Below are 20,408 nucleotides of genomic sequence, written 5' to 3'. Positions count from 1 at the left end.
CCCGCTGTCTGCTGAAATCGGGTCACTGGAGTGCAAAACGAACTACACTCCTGTGATTCGCAGGAGCAGTACAGCCAAATGAGCTTTGGATGGACTTTTACTTTAATTCATTGACTGGTCTATGATATCCAGAAAAATCCCCAGCTGTGCAAAAGTCAGAAAGAGTTCAGGCTTCCTTGATTCTGATTTTTATAATTCCATAGTCCAGATACAACCAGGACCTCTGTTTACATCTTCTAATGCTGTCCCTTTTACTGAAAGCTTGGGTCCCAAAAGTTTAATGACCTGTCAGTGGCGGGCAGGTCTACCTAAGACCGGTTACTAATTTCAGGTTGATACTTGCTGGGGCACCCCAACCCTTTACACCTCCGTGGTGTCACTCCACCCTGCATTTTCTGTGTAATCCTGCAGCAGGGAGTGGTTGAAACCAATCTTTAGTATAAAATTAAGCTTGGTTTATTAAGGTGTTATTAAAAGAGGTGTAAGATCTAAGAGAGAGCTGGAAACCATATTTGTCATGGATCCAAATTGTACTTTTTAATGCTTTTAGATACACACATGAAAGATCTTCTCCATGTAAATAATAATTTATCACTGTATGTGTTAATGTAATAAAAACCTTGTAGTTTGATGGTGGACATGTACAAGGACATTATCTTACTATAGATCTACCAGTCAACATCTGTCTGGCTGACGACAATGTTAGGGCTCATTCAGGTACTACCACTCCTCTGAAAAACGATCTGTGCTTGGAATGCTTTTCAGCTGTTTGACAGGAGGTGAGGAGGGGAAATGTCACCACCTCACCGCCTGATTCAACCCTATATTTGCCGCACTGTCGTGTGCATTGTCTGTGATCGCAACATGGCCCCATAGAACAACCTCCAATGAGTCCTAAAACACCCATATTGCCAGGAAACATGCCAAGCCACTCGGTTACATGGGGAAACGCCAGTTTTTTGGGTTTTGTTTTTTATTCATTGCCCCTGGAAGATATTTATATTGCAAAATGACAATGAAATTTCATAATGCTGTTTGAATTTAAAGTTTATTTAACCACTTCAATACAGGGCACTTTCACCCCTTTCCTGCCCAGGCCAATTTTTAGGTTTCAGCGCTGTCACATTTGGAATGACAATTGCATGGTCATGCAACACTGTACCCATAGGACATTTTTAGAATTTTGTTCCCACAAATGGAGCTTTATTTTGGTGGTATTCGATCGCCACTTGGTTTTTTATTTTTTGCACTACAAATTTAAAAAAATAAATAAACTAAAAAAAAAAAAGTTTTTCTTTGTTTCTGTTTGTAAATAAGTACGTAAGTGTTTCACTGATGGGCATTGATTATGAGGCACTTATAGGCAGCACTGATAGGTGGCACTGATGGGCACTCATAGTTGACACTGATGGGCACTCATGGGCGGGACTGATTAGAAGACACTGACAGGCATCACTGATGGCCACAGATTGACTTTTCTAAAGAGCACTGATTGGCATCCCTGGTGGTCTCTAGTGGGCACCCTCAATGGGCCTGCACTGATAATCAATGCACTGATTATCAGCACAGACTCCCCCCTGTCAGGAGAGCAGACGATCGGCTCTTCTCTACTCTCGCCTTGTCAATGGCACTTCCTGGTTACCATGTGACGATCTGTGATTGGACACAGCTGATCACCTGGTCATAGGCTATTTACCAGGATCGGAGACTGACTGACACACCACACCACCGATTACCATGCTGCATGCCCCCCGCAGCTTATCCTGCTGGTGGTCATATAAGTCTGGATAATACCGCCACTTTCCGGCCGTCATTCTGCTATATGGCAGGCAGGAAGTGGTTAAAGCCAAAACCTTTTTAGTTTGAATAGTGTAGGGAATGGTTAAATCTGCTCATATAGGGCTCGAATTCCATCCGATTCCAGCTCTAGTAGCCAAAATTTAAGCTGTGGGTGGCCTTGTAGTTATGGGTGGCACCAGCAGACTCAACAAAAATGTAAGAAGCTGGGTGGAAAATTGTCAGCCGAAAGTGACTGCTTCCAATCGGATGCAACCGCTGTTTATGTATTTAAGCAGCTCTGGGCACTGCCCATTCACATCAGAACGCTGTGCCAGAAACAAATGTTCAGTGCTAGTTTCTCGCACCACATTCAAAACTCACTGCAGTTGTAATCTGCAACGGGTGTCAATGTTAAGTTAATGGCACCCCAAACGCAGGGCATTGCCTGCACGGGATTGCACGGTACAGAAGTGCCACATGATCCAGTTGCAGTACATTTTTTAAAGTAGTGCATGGCGCTACTTTTGGCGTGGACCAGTGTGATTCAGCCCGTTCAGAATGGATGGGCACAGCGCCTCCCTGGTGTGAACGGGCCCCCTAAATACAGTAGTCAGCAGTGCCGATTCCTCCATCCATGCTGTTTAAGATCTGCAAGGTTTTATGTTGTGCTATCTGTGTCCCATCTGAGAAATTTCCCTTTGTTTCCTGTGCCATAGACACAGCAAGAGTCCAGATAAGATCTTTCCCAAATGGTTGGCCGTACACTAGCAGATTTCTAAATGAACGTTCATAAGAACATCATAGGAAAATGTATCATCAGTACATTCGATGACATGATCAAAAGTACATAAAAAAAAAGTTTCCTTTTAACATTTGATGTCGCAGTGAATGGAGCAAAAATATTCACCATTACTACTTTGAGGAAAAAAATGTCCACCCTGTTCTTTTTAAATTTTTCTCGTCCCTGCAGTTGAAAACAATTGTTGATTTGCCCCAACTAACCATTAGAATTGTTTTTTAACTGATCTAGAAAAATTTAGCTGCGACATAGAGTGAGGACTACTGCTATCTGAAGTCACACATAAACCACGTAACTTTTCACTGTACTCTCAATGTATCCGCACTTCTTTTTTTTATTTTTTTTTTTAACAAAGTACAACTGACCTTTAAATTAACCCCAATACAACTATTATGTAATGTGTTCTTTGTGTCTACCCGCAGGGTAAAGCAATAGGCGTGGCCATCGGCTGCATTTTAGGAATGTTCCCCTTGTTCTTCTTCAAAGCGGAGGACGAGGAGAAAACCGAGAAGAAGAAGAAATGACCTTTTTGTATTCCTGTAATACTGTAGCTGAGCAGAGTCTGCAACCACCACATCTACCGCCGTCGGAGAGGAAAAAATACTACGATTTGTACCTGGGAACAAAACTCCACGCAGCATGATCCCCGACTCCTTCATGTACTCTTATCCGAGTTTTCTACAGCGCACAACTGGCAGACTCGATGCACGTCTTCTGTTTCTCTGAAGGTTTCCCAGCACTGGGAAGTAGTCGGAACTTACCTAGCATCAGGTCCTCTTGTTTCAGGACCCTTCTAGAAACTGGAGTTAAAATTTGCTCTCTGTGACACCAACATGGGTTGGGGGGGGGGGGGGGGGGGCGTAGTAGTCCTTAATAACTAACTTAACAATTATCCTTAACTGGAGGGTTTTAGATTCCCCATGCCTGCGCTCAACTTTTACTTTTTATACAACGCAAAATTATGTATTAAAACCAAGCAAAAATAATCATAATAATTAAGTCAAAATGTATCCCAGTTTTGGGCAGATCCTTGTGGGTTGGACCAGCCTACTATCTTTTGTCTCTTGGGGGCTCTGGCAGCCGGATTGGAGTTCCCAGCTCCTCCCAACCTCTGCAGCCTATTCAAGGGATCTAAAAAAACAAAAATCCTTTCCTTGGATTTATTCTTTATTCTCCTTTTTAGTATGGACAGTGTAGTCAGACTTACAGAAGGTTTAGGAGGAATGTCAGAAGTACGGTCCTGCTACTGGAGCCCCTGATAGATAACAAACTAGCCGCCAATTCAGCCCATGAGAGCTGCCTTTTAGAGGTGATTTTAGTTGTGGGTGGACATTCAGTAAAACTACCCAGGAGATTTTTAAGCTCCAAGGACAGGAGATTGACATTTTGCTCAGTTTCCTCCTTTGCATCCGATTCATATCAGGGTGCTGCAGGTCAAGCAGTTAATACATTGCTGCGAAATGCAATTACGAGTGCAATTAAAATCTCTTGCGTAGTTTAGACCTCAGCCTTTAATTTTCCTATTGCTTCCATAATTCTATTGAATATCAGTGGCTTCCTTTTAATAAGACTCATCCTTTTTTCTCTTTGCATGTTTTAAATGTTCTTGCATTCACTCTAGCTCCAGCATGGCTTAAAGGAGAACGCCAACAAAAAGTCACAATTTGTTTTTGGGTGGAGGATGTTTTGTATCCAGATCAGTGGACTCCTAGCACTACATTTTTTTTTTTTTTTTTTTTAATCTTTGATGCACCGAAAGTGTATATGCTCCAAAATGATGGCCAGAGAAGGTAAGGAGCTGCAAACTGGCTATCAACCCAATCATTTATGAGAAATCAGCTTTAGTGTTTCTTCTCCCAAGCCACGTCCTCAGACACGTTTCACCCTTCCACAGGCATAGTCCTAGAGAAATGCGCCAGTGAGCAGTGGCTTTGGCGCAGACACGCTGAAGCTAATTTCTCATATATGACGATGGGGTTGATAGTCAGTTTCAGCAAGGTTGAGCAAGCCCGATTGGAAGCCAGTAAATTCTGCATCTAAGCTTCATAAGATGTTTTAATAGCTAAGAAGGGGCAGCAGCACTGGCGAGGTAACTATAAAAGTGGTCATGGGGTGGGCAAGGTAACAGGGTCTCTAAGCTTTAGCATTTGAGGTCCCAGCTCTGCCTATCCCATTTTTTAAAGGGGAATTACATGTTCTAAACTCATTCACTCCGCTTTAAGACTGGAACTTCGTTTGAGGCTCAAAGGAAATATTGCATCAAGCATAATCCATGGATAACACGGTGTGTCTGATTCCACCCAAATCCAAAATGTCTATTTTTGGGGCACATACCCTTGCAAAGATTACTGACGGCAGTTTTTAGACAGTCCTAACTTCCTTGTTTGACATTTTTCTCAATTTCCTTCTTTGAATCCTACTAATATCATGGTCCCCCGGGGTCAATATTACCCACCACCCAAAACCAAATTATTGGCTATGTTTGTAAATCCCCTTTAAGCGGGACTTGATCTGCTTTGCAATGTTATTATGTTCATGCCTTAGTTTTTGGAGAGAAACTACAAAGTTCAACTGTTTTCCAGTTTAAAATATTTACCTGTTTTTTGTTTTTTTATTTTCATTTTTTCAGGGGATAAAATGAAAAAGATTATGTATTTATTTTGATGTTAAAAAATGACAAATGTTTGCTTTTATGACAGCACAAGTTTATAGGTAGATGTTTAATATGAAGGTATAGTAATAGCATATAGGTATCTGGTAGATAATTTTATATTGTGAAAGAAAGTGTTTAAATGGATATTGGAAGCAATTTCCCGTGCTTTATAGCCAATAAAAATTCAGTCACAGCCCATTTAGACGTTTACTATATGATTTAAAAGGCACCCATACCTGAAAGAGAACTGGTCCGGAGTTGGCTAATGCAAGAACTAGAATATTCAATTTTAGTCCAGCCATAGATGAAGCAGGAAAGAAATTCCCCCATTAACACAGTGTTGACAAGGGAATCCCTCTTGCTGAGCCATTCTGTTCTACCGGTGGGGGGAACTGTCCCTGTTGAGAGAAGACAGTGTCCATTGCTAGTGGCTACAACATCCACTAGTGATAATCGCATGTAAAAATCAGTAATACTGGTTGTAACCAAGTTGATCAGTCCACTTGGGTACATTAAGCCTTCCCATACATGGTTTGAATCTCGGCCAGTTGCTCCTGAACCATCCAAGATTATACTGTCTATGGCCAGCTTTAAAGAAGAACTAAACTGTGGAAGCTGTCCCCATAAAAAGCCTGGGAGGCAGTATTGTGGTCCCTTTGCAGCTGATCTTTTCCCATTGCTGACTTACCATGCCTTGTTCTGCACTGTGCTTGTGTGGAGGCGGCCATCTTGATAAAGGCAGGACTTTCCTTCCTTATATCACAGCCTCCAGCAAAGAGGTGAGAAGCATAGAAGCGACATCCCCAAATCTCACTATAGGCAATCCTAAACAGCAGTACCTGAGATCTCACACTACAGATATACAGATATACAGCTATTAGGCTGTAGGTACACTTACATACCAGAAGGGGCACTTTTTCAGAAGGAATTTCACACCAAACGTACATTTTTAAGGGGACTGCATTAGGCACAATAGACATTTTTCCAATAACATAGCAAATCTTCACTTCCTCCCAACTCTTGAGAGTGCATAAGAATGCCAAAATAACAGGACTGCAGTTCTATACACTTAATAGCTGGGATAAATAGAGTGATTTTGGTCAAAATAATTCAGTTAAATTTGACCTCTTATTTACGCAACATTGAGCTGCTTAGGCAATATTTTGTTGGAAAAAGAAAAAATATCTACCCATGTCACAAGCTAATCACCTGTACGAAACACACAAATCACAGATTTATTTTTTGGTCGCAAGGACCACCAAAAACACTGACTGATCAATATGATCTCCCGCCTCTCTAACACACTATGCCAAACACTAATTATAACCCACTAAGCATGTATACACAGGAAGCCGAGGGAGGATGGCCCTTCACTGATTAGGGGTGGCATAGGGGGCATCCCGCGGCTTACAAAGCAAAGTTTTCTTAAAGGTAGATTTTTTTTTATTTTTTTTAAGTAAATGCCATCTAAGCAGTGACCTATTGCTAGAATCTAATTTCCATACTATTGGTCATTTTACAGTTAATTAATTTTACCGAAATCACTCTGTTATCCCTACTCAGGAGCTGAAAGACAGTGTGGGAAATCGAGCAGTTGACAAGGCAATAATTGTTAGACTTCAGGCGACACGTTCCCTGGCACGCAAGCTAAAAATATCAGACGAAGTAAGCAGATCTAAATCGGAGAAATATAAATCTTTTCTAAGGAAGAGTATTTAAAGTGAGAGTAAACTCCCATCAATGAATTTTAACTATAGTTCAGCCTATATTAAGACTTATAGGTACAGTAAATATCTCCTAAACGTGCCTTGTTTTGGAGATATTTACTTTTGATGCAGCCGTTAATGTTATTGGCGCATGTGGTCTGAAGGAACAGCACATCGTGTCGTTGTTTCAGAGTCCTGTGCCATGAACAGCGGCTCCCGCATTCATGCTGGACGGGAGATGGGTGAAGATAGAAGCGCCTTCAGCGGTGACATTGCGCTGCTGGAGGGCTTCGTTCTAAGGTAGGTTTCACATAATGTGCTAGTATGCACATTATGACATTGCCTTGCAGGATTTAAAAGAAACAGCGGTTTACTAACACTTTACAATGGAATATTCCGATTCTTGCATAAGATCAATTGTGACTAGTTTTCTTTAAGCAAATAAACAAAAAATAAACAAAAAATAAAAAAAACTCAGAGAGAGGGCTAAAAAAATAAAAAGCCAAGATGCTATGTACTGCCACCAGTTGAAGAATCCTAATTGGTGCCCTGTAATGAAGAACACTTTGGTGACTAACCCCGGTCTAACTACGTTTTGTTGATTTATTTATTTTTTTAAGTGAAATGTTAGCACAGCCTCTACAGGGAACAAAAGTAAATTGAACCTGTATATTGATTGGACTGGGCAAATTAAAATGCACACTGTACTGCAGGGGATAATAAGATGCCTGATGTTGGCTGCCCTACACTCCTCTGCTACCATGGCCTGTTATGGGAGCCCCCTAAAATCTTTATATTCATTTCTTGCCCAGAACCTCTGTTGTGACCTCTACCACAGCTGGCATCAGCCTGGAATGATGATATTGCATTGGAGCAAACAGGGCCGTTCTAAAAACTGGGTGGACCCATGGGAAATATCTTGCATGTCTTAAAACATCAACCAGACGTCACAAGAATCCAAGATGTTTACGTCCCACTGCCCTTCACTGTAATTGACATACATCACTACACAGGCGGGGTTTGAAAAGAAGGGTCCTGATTACAGTAATGGGCAGCAGGATATATGCAGGGCATACAAAGCTAAACACTTGGAATTTGGAACCCCATTGGTGTGTCCAAAGAAGCTGCCTCATTTTTATTATGGTTAATGGTTCCCTGGGAGCAGCTTGGAGGAGGGAAGACCTAGATTTGACAGTCCATGGGGGGATTTATTGTTCTTTTTTTCGGATATGTTCAAAGTTTATATTTTAATAGGTGTGGGTGGATACTGATACTCGAAGAAAGGGCCTCAAGTTGACCGGGCATGCTAAGACCAGCAATCATCAGGCCATGCTGGATTATATTGTAGCCACACAGGTAAAAAAAAAAAAAATCCCAAGAATCCAAGATGTTTACGTCCCACTGCCTTCACTGTAATTGACATACATCACTACACAGGTGGGGTTTGAGAAGAAGGGTCCCGATTACAGTAATGGGCAGCAGGATATATGCAGGGCATACGAGGCTAAACACCTGGAATTTGGAACTCCATTGGTGTGGGTGGATACTGACACTCAAAGAAAGGGCCTCAAGTTGACCGGGCATGCTAAGACCAGCAATCATCAGGCCATGCTGGATTTTATTGTAGCCACACAGGTAAAAAAAAAATAAAAAAATGGTGGTTGACACATTTTAATCTAAAATGTTCTTGGATTCTCTATCGCCATTAGAGATGTCTGTTTTACATTCATCCTTAAAGAAAGCTTGTCAACATAGTTCCTGATAAAACATTAAAACCACCCAATGTGTTCAGGACCCCCAACCTGTGCAATGAATCCAGATTATTTAAGCCTCAAATTTTCTGACTTAGAAATAAGCCCTGCCACTCAACAATGCTAGATCACAACTTCCTTCACAGAAAGGATAGCACTTGGGCAACCATCCATCACCTGAATGTACTCCTCTAATCCTAGCAGAAGGGATTACCTTAAGAGTAGTTGAAGATTGCCTTATATAGAAATATATTCCACCATAGTCTAAACATCTAACTGGTATAACTGACGTCTTCCCAGAGTCCTCACCATCCTATCAGTGTGACAGTATGTGCTTTAGAGGACTTCTTATGATCTACACAGCCTCAATACAGCAAAGTTCTGTGTGTTCAGCAATTCTGTCTTGTTGGTCGGGGGAATGTTTTTCTTTTGTTAAACTGACTCCTTTCTTGTTTTTATTAAATGTATATATGAACAGTTGTCCTGAGAAAATAAAACGGAATTTACCTTGTACTTGCACTGTGTTTGTCTTTGTGTTTTATTTAAAGGGAACCTAAAACCATAGTGTATCCCCTTGTGTATTTATTTATTATGTATATTCACTTGCCCACCACCCTATAGCAGATTTACTGTACAGGAAGGCCGTTCTGTGCAGAATCATTATATATATATATATATATATATATATATATATATATATATATATATATATATATATATATATATATATATATATATATATATATATATTGCATGTGATTCTGCCTTCCGCATCAGGGATGCGCACGCACACCACTGGTGCTTTGCTTGTTCTGTGATTAGTCACAGCAGATGCCAATCAACCGGTGCCAGTCAATTGATAACTGCCGGCATCCGTTGATCGTCGAGGAGAGACACAGGACGAAGCTCTGCCTATGAAAAACGGAAGAGCTCAGTCCTGTCAGCGGGGACGTGCTGGATTTTGTTTCCCTGCAAATCGGGGAATAAAATCCAGCACATCCCTTAGTAAAAGCACCACTTAGTAAACAAAAAACACTGGTTAGGCACGCATTTAACCCTTTGATCGCTCTAGATGTTTAACCTCTTCCCAGCCAGTGTCTTTAGTACAGTGACGGAGCATATTTTTTGCACTGATCACTGTATTAATATTACTGGTTTCCACAAAGTGTCAGTGTCCGATTGGCTCCCGCATTAACTCCATAGTTTGTAGACGCTATAATGTTCGCATAAACCAATCAATATACACTTATTGGGATTTTTTTTTACCAAAAACATGTAGCAGAATACATATTAGCCTAAATTTATGAAGAAATTTCAATTTTTTCATTTTTTTTTATTGGCTATGTTTTATAGCAGAAAGTAAAAAAAAATTTTTTTTTTTTACAAAATTGTCTTTTTTTTGTTGATAGAGCAAAAAATGAAAACTGCTGTGTTGATCAAATACCACTAAAAGAAAGCTCTATTTGTGGGGTAAAAAAGGACATCAATTGTATTTGGGTACAGCATCGCACGATCGTGCAATTGTCAGTTAAAGGAACGCAGGGCCGTATCGCAAAATAATTTCCTGGTCATGAAGGGGAGGGGGGGGAATCTTCGGGAGGAGTAAGTGGTTAATTAGCCCTATTATGTGTATGTATACATGTGAGTTGGGGACCGTGGATTATAAGCTCCTTAAGGGCAGGGACTGATGTGAATGTACAAGATGTAAAGCATTGCATAAATTGTTAGGGTTATATAAATACCAGTTAGTGTCAGACTGTTTGCCGCAATGATGCAGTTCCGCTATAAGTCGTTGATTGCCACCATTACTAATATAAAACAAAAAACAATTCCAGTATATATATCATAGTTTTAGACGCTTTAACATTTGCGCAAACCAATCAATATATGCTTATTGGAATTTTTTTTAATATATAAAAAAAATATGTAACAGGATACACGTTGGCCTAAATTTCTGAAGAAATTTGATTATTTTGGATTTTTTATATCAGAAAGTAAAAAAAAATTGGGGGGGAAAAATTAGTAGCTTGCACTGCTGTGCATTAGGTAACAACTTTTGTGCCCGCCTGATACCCCCAGTGGTGTGCCCCCTTAGGCCCCCAGTGATATGCCCCCCTTAGGCCCCCAGTGGTGTGCCCTCGTGATATCCCCAATGGTGTGCCCCCCTTAGGCCCCCAGTGATGTGCCCTCCTGATATTCCCAATGGTGTGCCCCCCTTAGGCCCCCAGCCAAGCCTGAAACAAATCAAGCAAGTCAGCCTTCAATACCAGATGTTCTGCCTTCATGATGGACTCCTGCATTAGACTTGAGGGGGTGACCAATTACTCCCCAGACTTGAGACAGTTGTGAATGAAAGTGAATACCGAGTTTCTGGCTGAAGCTAACTTTTAAGGTAGGCTACATTTATATTTTTATAGTGCCATTAGGATTATTATATTTTCTCTAGTCGTCTGTCCAGGACAGCACTAGAGAGATGGGCTCCACCTCCAGAGGCAGGAAACACAATCCAGATCTTTAAAGGGCGGTCTCCGTCCCTTCCCCTTCAGTCTTTGTGTTTCCTCCACTGGAGGAGGAGGCTGGATCAGGAGCTCTCCTTCCCCTGATGATGGGATTGCCCATAAGAGACGGGGAAGGAGTTCTGGGTACCTGTTGTTGGTAACAGACATCTGAGGTCCTCCGGTCGGGTTGACAGCAGCTACGAACCGGCGTTCTTCTTCTGAAGCCCGGGGAGGGCTGACGTTTCCCCGCCTGATAGGTTCGAAATTGGGCACGAAGTCAGGCGGGGGGCGGGCACAGGCATAGAGTTCCGGCCTGTGGAACGCAGGAGGAGGATAGAGGACTTCCGGCAATCCACTTCCGGTTCCGGGTCGCGTGGCGAGCGTGGACGTTCGGGATCTTGGCGGCTATTTTAAAAAGCCCCCGCCACATAACGTTCGTGCTGCATCTCTAACGAAGGAAAAAGCCTCCAGGCGGTTAGGCAAGATTCCGATTGGATATGGATGCAGTGGAGAGTGGCAGTGGAGCCGAACCAGCTCAGGTAGGCAAACACAGAGGTGTCTTGTACCTACAGGGCTGGGAGAGAGGGGGGGGGGGAGTGATGAACTAATCAATGCAAAGGCATTCTGAAATGGTCCAGGTGTGTTTTTCCTCCCTCCCTCTCTCAAACAGGATCCAGACTAAAGAGTCTTGCGAATCCTGTTAGCGGTTGGTGGGGTGCACATAGGTGTTTGGTGAAGGCGTCCTATTTTTGCTAAGGTTTCGCTGATGTTAGCTTGTCTGTTTTTCCCTTCCTTCTTCTCTCCTTCTCTTGCCTTAGGCTCTGCCCAAAGAACCAGAGAGGTCAGGGGGGAAGAAGAGATGTCCTTCATGTATGAGTAAATTAAAAGAAGGATGGTCTAAGCCCCTTTGAAAACCATGCATAGACAAATTGGTCTATAAGGAAGCTACGGGAGCTTGTAAGGATTTGATTTCTGGAGTACAGAAAGAAATGGAGTCCATCAAAGCGATGTTAGCGAACCTTGAAACCCCAAAACCAGCCGCAGTTCCCCCTGCTTCCACCCCAGTGGAAGGTGACGAATCAGGGGAAGAGGAATTTGATTCTCTGGATGGCCTAAGTGAGGCGGCATCATCCAGAGATGTTCCTGTTCAAGGGACAAGCTCTCCAGATACAGGCTCTCACTCGACGAGGTTGATGCCTTACTGGGGGTGATTTATGAGACGCTCGAAATTAGAGAAGAGCCAGTCTCCCTGTCCTTGCATGACCGGATGTATCAGACCCTAAAGACAGATTCAGTTAGAGTCTTTCCGGTTCATAGCACACTGATAGATTCGATCAAGAAAGAGTGGGAGGAGCCAGAGAAAAGGCTATTTTTTCCTAAAAGTATGAAGCAGAGATTCCCCTTCAGCGAGGACCCCTCTTGTGTTTGGAACAAAGTGCCCAAGGTAGACGCAGCTTTTTCCCAGTGTGCAAAATCAACAGACCTCACCTTTGAGGACATGGGTGTTCTTAAGGAACCCATGGATAAAAGGATGGAGGTGCTGCTGAAGAGAGGTCATGGGAAGTAACCATGACTAATTTAAAACCTGCAATGGCCACGACAATAGTGGCTCACAACTTGAAGGTCTGGCTGGAACAATTGCAAGGCCTTTTGGAAGGGGGGACCTCCAGAAAGGAAATCCTGGATTCCCTTCCTATGCTACAAAAAGCAGCAGGTTATATAGCAGATGCCTCTGCGGAGTCTGTTAAATTGTCAGCCAGGACCGCTGCCCTCGTAAATTCATCTCGCAGGGCACTTTGGTTGAAGTCTTGGTCAGGAGACTTGGCCTCAAAAGTGAGGTTATGTGGCATCCCCTTTGAGGGAGACCTCTTGTTCGGACAGGATCTTGAGAAAGTCCTGGACCGTACTGCGGACAAGAAGAAGGCCTTTCCTGTTAAACCCAAAAAGACTACAGGTAAACGCTTTTTTCGTCCTCAAAGGCAGGGACAGTCACAAGGACAGACCTCTAAGGAGTCAACCCCTAAGAAACAGTCGGTGGGAGGAAAACAGAAAGGCAATCTCTTTTCCTCTTCTAAAAAAAAAAACACAAAATCCCAGTGACTTGGTTCCTGTGGGGGGAAGACTGGGGCAGTTCATCCCGCAGTGGGAAAAGACTACCCCAAATACTTTTATTCTGAGGATCATCAGGGAGGGTTACAAAATACAGTTCAAGCACATCCCACCTACAAGGATGTGTCTGACCAAGCCTCCCAAGGATCCCCAGAAAGCGACAGCTTTGCTGTCGCAAATTGGCAATTTAATAGACCAGAGGGTTCTAGTGCCAGTCCCGTCACAAGAAATAAACCACGGTTTCTATTCACACGTGTTTGTAGTGAAGAAACCGTCAGGCAAATTCCGGTTGATTTTGAATCTGAAGTTACTGAACAAGTGCGTAACTTACAAGAAATTCCGGATGGAAACAATTTTTACAGTGAGATCAGTACTCCCTCCAAATTGTTTCATGGCCTCTCTCGATCTAAGGGACGCGTATCTACACATCCCGATTCGAGAAGACTCTCAAAAGTATTTGAGGATAGCGATTCTTTGGGGAAGACAGATTCGATACCTCCAATTCAGGGCTCTGCCATTCGGTCTATCTTCTTCCCCCAGGATATTTACCAAGGTCCTGGCAGAAGCATTGGCTCCCCTAAGGTTGAAAGGGATCGCTGTCATACCATACTTGGACGACCTTTTATTCTTCGCCCCCTCAGAGCTCCAACTGCAGGGAGATCTGAGGGTAGCCATCTCTAAAAAGACTGGGGTGGTTGGTAAACGAAGAAAAGTCTCACTTGATACCAACACAGGCCATACAGTATCTAGGTTTTCTGGTAGATTCAGTGTCACAGAAAGTCTTCCTCACAGGGGAAAAAGAAAAAGTAGAAAAGGTGAAAGAGCAAGGTGGTGCAGGTGGACTGCAAAAAGGTAACCTTTTTGCAGTCCAATCGGACAATTTCCATCCGATCAGTTATGGCAGGGTTGGGCCTATTAGTGGCAACAATCCCTGCAGTTCCCTGGGCAAGAGCTCATTTCAGGTGCCTTCAGGCCAATATTCTGAGCAGCTGGGACGGGACACAAGAATCCCTGGACGGGACTATCCATCTATCCTCAAAGACCAGAAGGTCTCTTTGGTGGTGGAAGAGGGAGGAGAACCTAGTACGGGGTCTATGGTGGTCTCCTCCAGTGTCTGTTCGCATTACCACGGATGCCAGTGCTTGGGGCTGGGGGGCCCACTTGGGGTCGAAAGTAGCCCAAGGATGCTGGCGGAAGACACAGTCCCAGAGGTCGGCCAATTGGAGGGAGTTGCAGGCAATCTGGGAAGCCTTAAGGGCATTTGCCAGGGATCTGAAGGACCACCATGTACAGGTCCTCTCGGACAGTATAGTGGCGGTTTCCTACCTAAACAAGCAGGGAGGAACAAGATGCCTGTCCTTGATCAAGCTAACAAGTACGATCATGCATTGGGCAGAAGAAAACCTAAAATCTGTTGCAGCGGTCCATCTAAAGGGGGTGGACAACCACCTGGCAGACTTTGAGTCGACACCGGGTGTACGAATCAGAATGGTCACTGAACAGGGAGAGTTTCCAGCTGATAGTGCGCAAATGGGGTCTTCCGGAGGTGGACTTGTTCGCCAGGAAAGCGAACACCCAGGTCCCAGTATATTTCTCCCTAGAGAGGGAGGCAGGGGCAAAAGGGATAGACGCTTTGGCACAAAACTGGGCGTTTCGCACTTGCTACGCCTTCCCCCCATTCAAGCTAATTCCTCTAGTCCTGAGGAAATTTTTGCAGGAGCGGACCACATTGATACTGGTGGTTCCGTATTGGCCGAAGAGACCATGGTTCTCAATGCTGCTGGGCCTGACAGACGAGCCTCCCCTCATACTGCCCGAGAGAGGGGATCTGCTGTCCCAGGGTCCAGTTCTGTTGCCAGAAATACAGACCCTAAAGTTATCGGCCTGGCGTCTGAAGAGATTCTCTTGAAGTCTAAGGGGCTCTCGGATAGGGTAATTAAAACACTCCTTTCTAGTAGAAAGAAGGTAACCCAAGCAATTTATGTCAAGTATTGGAAGGTTTTTTGTTCATGGTTGGACACTAAAAAGGTGTCTATAAGTATCCCGACAGTCTTGGAGTTTTTACAAGACGGTGTGGATAAGGGACTGGCCATTAGTACCTTAAAGGTACAAATTGCGGCCCTGTCTGTTTTTTTGGATCAACCTCTGGCGGCAGACCCGCTAGTCAGCAGGTTCTTTAAGGGGTTGACCAGGATTAAACCTGTTCCTTTCAAAATTTTACCCAAATGGGACCTGTCAATTGTGTTACAGGGATGGGTAAAAAAGTCTCGGGAAGAAGAACTTTCCTTGAAATGGATCACGCTTAAAACAGTGTTCCTAGTGGCTATTTCCACAGCCAGACGCATTAGCGAGCTTCAGGCACTTTTGGTGAAAGAGCCGTTTTTAGAAATTTTTGAAGATAGGCTGGTGTTGCGCACGGACCCTGGGTTTTTGCCCAAAGTATTGACAAAGTTCCATAGAACACAGGAAATTGTTTTACCTTCGTTCTGTGGGTACCCCACTAATCCTAAGGAGGTAGAGTTTAACCAACTGGATATGAGAGTCTGTGTCTTACAGTATCTGGAGATGTCAAAAAGCATTAGAAAATCAGATGCATTATTTGTTTTACATGCGGTTAAAAAATTGGGGTCACAAGCTTCAAAAAATACAATTGCAAGGTGGCTCAAACAAGCTATTGTAGAAGCCCACAAAGGAATGAAAATGGTATGTCCTTTTCCCCCCCCCCCATGGCTCACTCTACACGGGCACTATCGACCTCATGGGCAGAGCGAGCTGGAGTGACACCAGAACAAATTTGTCAAGCAGCAACTTTGTCAAGCTACTCGACGTTTATGAAGCATTACAGATTGGACCTTATCTCAGCGCAAGACCAGGCGTTTGGGAGAAAGGTCCTTCAAGCGGTAGTCCCCCCCTAATCTGGTAAGTTCTCGTTGATCCTCTCTATTGCTGTCCTGGACAGACGACTAGAGAAAACGAGAGTTAGACTTACCGGTAACTCTGTTTCTAGGAGTCGTCCAGGACAGCATGGATTCCCTCCCTATATGCTGTTATAATGCTGGACAAGTGTTTTTGTCGTTACAGAAGCCGTTTCCGGGGAAGTTCTCATTTACAAGACTGAAGGGGAAGGGACGGAGACCGCCCTTTAAAGATCTGGATTGTGTTTCCTGCCTCTGGAGGTGGAGCCTATCTCTCTAGTGCTGTCCTGGACGACTCCTAGAAACAGAGTTACCGGTAAGTCTAACTCTCGTTTTCTCCATGCCATCCTTCTCTTTACTTTACATTGGGGGCTTGCTAGTTAACCTGTTAAAAAAAAAGAAAAGAAAAGGGTACCACACCCCAGGGACCTTTGATAGTTACATAGTGAGGTCTCAAAAAGTCCATCAAGTCAAACCTATGTGTGTGATTATATGTCAGTATTACCTTGTATATCCCTGTATGTTGCGGTCGTTCAGGTGCTTATCTAATAAACTCTTGAAACTATCAATGCCCCCCGCTGAGACCACCGCCTGTGGAAGGGAATTCCACATCCTTGCCACTCTTACAGTAAAGAACCCTCTATGTAGTTTAAGGTTAAACCTGTTTTCTTCTAATTTTAATGAGTGGGCGTGTGTCTTGTTAAACTCCGTTACGCGAAAACGTTTTCTCCCTATTGTGAGGTCACCAGTACGGTATTTGTGAATTGAAATCATATCCCTTCTCAAGCGTCTCTTCTCCAGAGAGAATAAGTTCAGTGCTGGCAACCTTTCCTCATAACTAATATCCTCCAGACCCTTTATTAGCTTTGTTGCCCTTCTTTGTACTCGCTCCATTTCCAGTATATCCTTCCTGAGGACTGGTGCCCAGAACTGGATGGCATACTCCAGGTGAGGCCGGACCAGAGTCTTGTAGAGCGGGAGAATTATCATTTTATCTCTGGAATTAATCCCTGTGTCAATGCCAATATTCTGTTTGCTTTTTTTAGCAGCAGCTTGGCATTGCATGCCATTGCTGAGCCTATCATCTACTAGGCCACCAGGTCCTTTTCCATCCATTGATCTCTTTTCCATTCCATTGATCTCTTCCTTGTTGTCCAGGTAGATCTCCACCTTTTAAAGGTTGCCTACCCCTGCTCTATAGTAACTCTCCTCTTCTTTTTCATTGCAGGTAAATAACAGATTTCAGGCAGACGCAAGGTGCCGTCATTGAATTCCTGATGAAGGCCGTCCATCATCCACAGAAGGCTACAGAGTGTTTATGGAGATGACACCCTTGATAAGAGCAGTGTGCACAGAAGGATAAAGAAGTTTAAATGGTGTCATCTCCATAAACACTCTGTAGCCTTCTACGGATGATGGACGGCCTGTCTCTCTCCTTCATCAGGAATTCAACGAGAGCGCAGTGCTTCTACTTGGAATCCATTATTTACCTGCAATGAAAAAGGAAAAAAGGAGAAGAGTAACTAGAGTGAAAGAGCTGCTCTACCAACATGAAATTTAAATGACCTATGTAAGTTATTAAAAACGTTACGCCCACTTTTGCATTACTTTCAGTTCAGCCCTTGTATAATACAAGTAGACTACTAACTACTATGGCTCTGTGTCCCGTGAGGTACAATAAGAAAATAGGATTTTTATAACAGCTTACCTTAAAATCCTTTTCTTTGAAGTACATCAGGGGACACAGAGGTCACTCCTTTCTTTCTGGTATACACGTATATTGCTTTGCTACAAAAACTGAGGTACTCCCGATATTGGGAGGGGTTATTTAGGGAGTGGACTTCCTGTTTTAGGTTGTGCCAGTGTCCATCACCTGAAGGTGGCCTCTAACCCACATACAGTAGTAACTACTATGGCTCTGTGTCCCGTGATGTACTTCAAAGAAAAGGATTTTACAGGTAAGCTGTTATAAAAAATCCTATCATTTTACTTGTTGCCTAGAACTGCAGTTTATAAACTCTATCAAAAACCATAGAGTGTCGAGGAATCGGGACACCTGCCAGGTTTTTTTGCTGTCTGTGTCCCTTCTAGTTATATTTACTAAATTTTCCTGGTGACCCATTGTTACCGGTGCTGAAAGTGATAGAAAATACAAAGTTTTGTGTTGTCACAAACAGGAATAGAGGGGACATTTGTCAGCATGGATGCTTTTGAGAGATTTCCTATAACTTCCTGTTTTGTGTTCAGGACAAAAAGTCAGGGGAAATGGTCCCAATGGCCAAAAAAAGAAAACCCGCCACTTTTCTGCCCAGATTGAAAGCAAACTGTGGGCATTAGATGTACTTTCACAGTAATTTACACAATAGAGGGTAAAGATTACATACTTTTAGGTCTGTTAAACTAGTGATGCTATAATATATAGGAATGGAAATTTGGAAGTGGCTAGTGCTTTTATGTTTTAAAGTGGAACTATAGGCAAAATGTTATTTTAATTTTGGACAGAGAAAGGAAGATCCATTTTTTTCGCCATCTGTGTCCCATTGTGAAGATTTAACTTCACTTCCTGTCACATAGACAAGCAGGAAATGAGAGGAAATCCCTGTAAATTAACCACTTTCAGACCGGACCATTTTGCTGGCTTAAGACCGGACCACTTTTTGCGATTCGGCACTGCGTCGCTTTAACTGACAATTGCACGGTCGTGCGACGTGGCTCCCAAACAAAATTGACATCCTTTTTTTCCCACAAATAGAGCTTTCTTTTGGTGGTATGTGATCACCCCTGCGGTTTTTATTTTTTTGCGCTATAAACAAAAATAGAGCGACAGTTTTGAAAAAAGCACATTATTTTTTACTTTTTATTATAATAAATATCCCCCCCCCCCCAAAAAAAAATAAAAAATTTCTCTCAGTTTAGAACGATACGTATTCTTCTACATATTTTTGGTTAAAAAAAATCGCAATAAGCAATTATTGATTGGTTTGTGCAAAAGTTATAGCGTTTACAAAATAGGGGATAGTTTTATTGTATCTTTATTAATAATATTTTTTTACTAGTAATGGCGGCGATCAGCGATTTTTATTGTGACTGCGACATTATGGCGGACACATCGGACATTTTTGACACATTTTTGGGACCATTGTCATTTATACAGCAATCAGTGCTATACAAATGCATTGATTCCTCTGTAAGTGACACTGGCAGTGAAGGGGTTAACCAGGGGGTGGCAGTGTAGAGGTTAAGTGTTCCTAGGGGCATGTTACTAACTGTGGAGGGCTGGGCTTTGTGTTAGTGAACACTGATCTCTGCTTCAATCACATGGAGCAGAGATCAGCGTCACTTGTTGCTAGGCAGAACGGGAAAATGCTGTTTACAACGGCATCTCCCCGTTCAGCTGCCCCGTGAGATGATCGCGGGTGTCCCCGTGGCGATCGAGTCCACGGGACCTGCAACTGGACGTGATGGCAGGGTGGCATATAAAAATGGACGTACCTGTATGCCAATATGCCTGCCCATGCCATTCTACCAACGTACATCGACGTGCGCCGGTCGGGAACTGGTTAAGGGAATTCCTTGGGGACCCTCAGGTCACCAGAACTAGTGTCCCCATTGGAAGATTTCCCGTCTGTTGCTTTTCTGAGGACAACCCAAAATTCGGGGATTTTATTTTACTTTCACTTTTACGGATAATGGTAAACATTACAAATAGGGTGAATATCCTTAACTGGGGCACAGACAGCAATAAAAAACTGACGGGGCTCTAATCTATCTCTCTATATCTATGTTTAGGATACAGTGAAAAGAGCTATACCTTTAGCTTGATAGCACTGAATTTTCTGTTTTATTTATTTTTATTGCTGTCTGTGCCCCTGTTAAAGTGTAAGCCCCCCTATCGTTTTCAGCCAAGGCAGCTGCCATCTTTGCCTCTGTTTAATCTACAACTGTCATGATGCTGCACATGTGATCAGTTATGACACCAGCCATTGGATGGTTTGGCAGTTTGGTTGAGAGCACAACCAATGGGAGTGTTACATTTCCGGCAAGTAACAGGAGAGTTTCTATTTGTCCTGTTTACCATTAATCATCAAGTGTGAAAGTTAAAGAAAATCCCAAATTTTGAGTTGTCTCCATAACAGAAATTGAGGGGAAACCTTCCAATGGGGAAACTAGTTCATATTGCCAATGTAGTTCTGTATAT

At 43.0% G+C, this 20,408-nt stretch overlaps 1 protein-coding gene across 2 annotated transcripts in view; it reads left to right on the top strand.

Annotated features, from left to right (window-relative positions):
• TMEM65 (transmembrane protein 65) overlaps nt 1-9,207 on the top strand; it is a 189,925-nt gene extending 180,718 nt beyond the window's left edge. For both annotated transcript variants that reach the window (XM_077493305.1, XM_077493306.1), the window contains one exon: nt 3,001-9,207. In XM_077493305.1, coding sequence (XP_077349431.1) covers nt 3,001-3,102 — 102 coding nt within the window. In that variant the 3' untranslated portion in view covers nt 3,103-9,207. The remainder of the gene's footprint in view (nt 1-3,000) is intronic.
• The last annotated feature ends 11,201 nt before the right edge of the window (nt 9,208-20,408 follow it).

This window comes from Lithobates pipiens, unplaced genomic scaffold (genome assembly GCF_037356315.1).
Source record: "Lithobates pipiens isolate NorthernLeopardFrog02 unplaced genomic scaffold, aLitPip1_a1.2 Scaffold_19, whole genome shotgun sequence".
NCBI lineage: Eukaryota > Metazoa > Chordata > Amphibia > Anura > Ranidae > Lithobates > Lithobates pipiens.
This window is presented reverse-complemented; position numbering and strand designations above follow the sequence as displayed.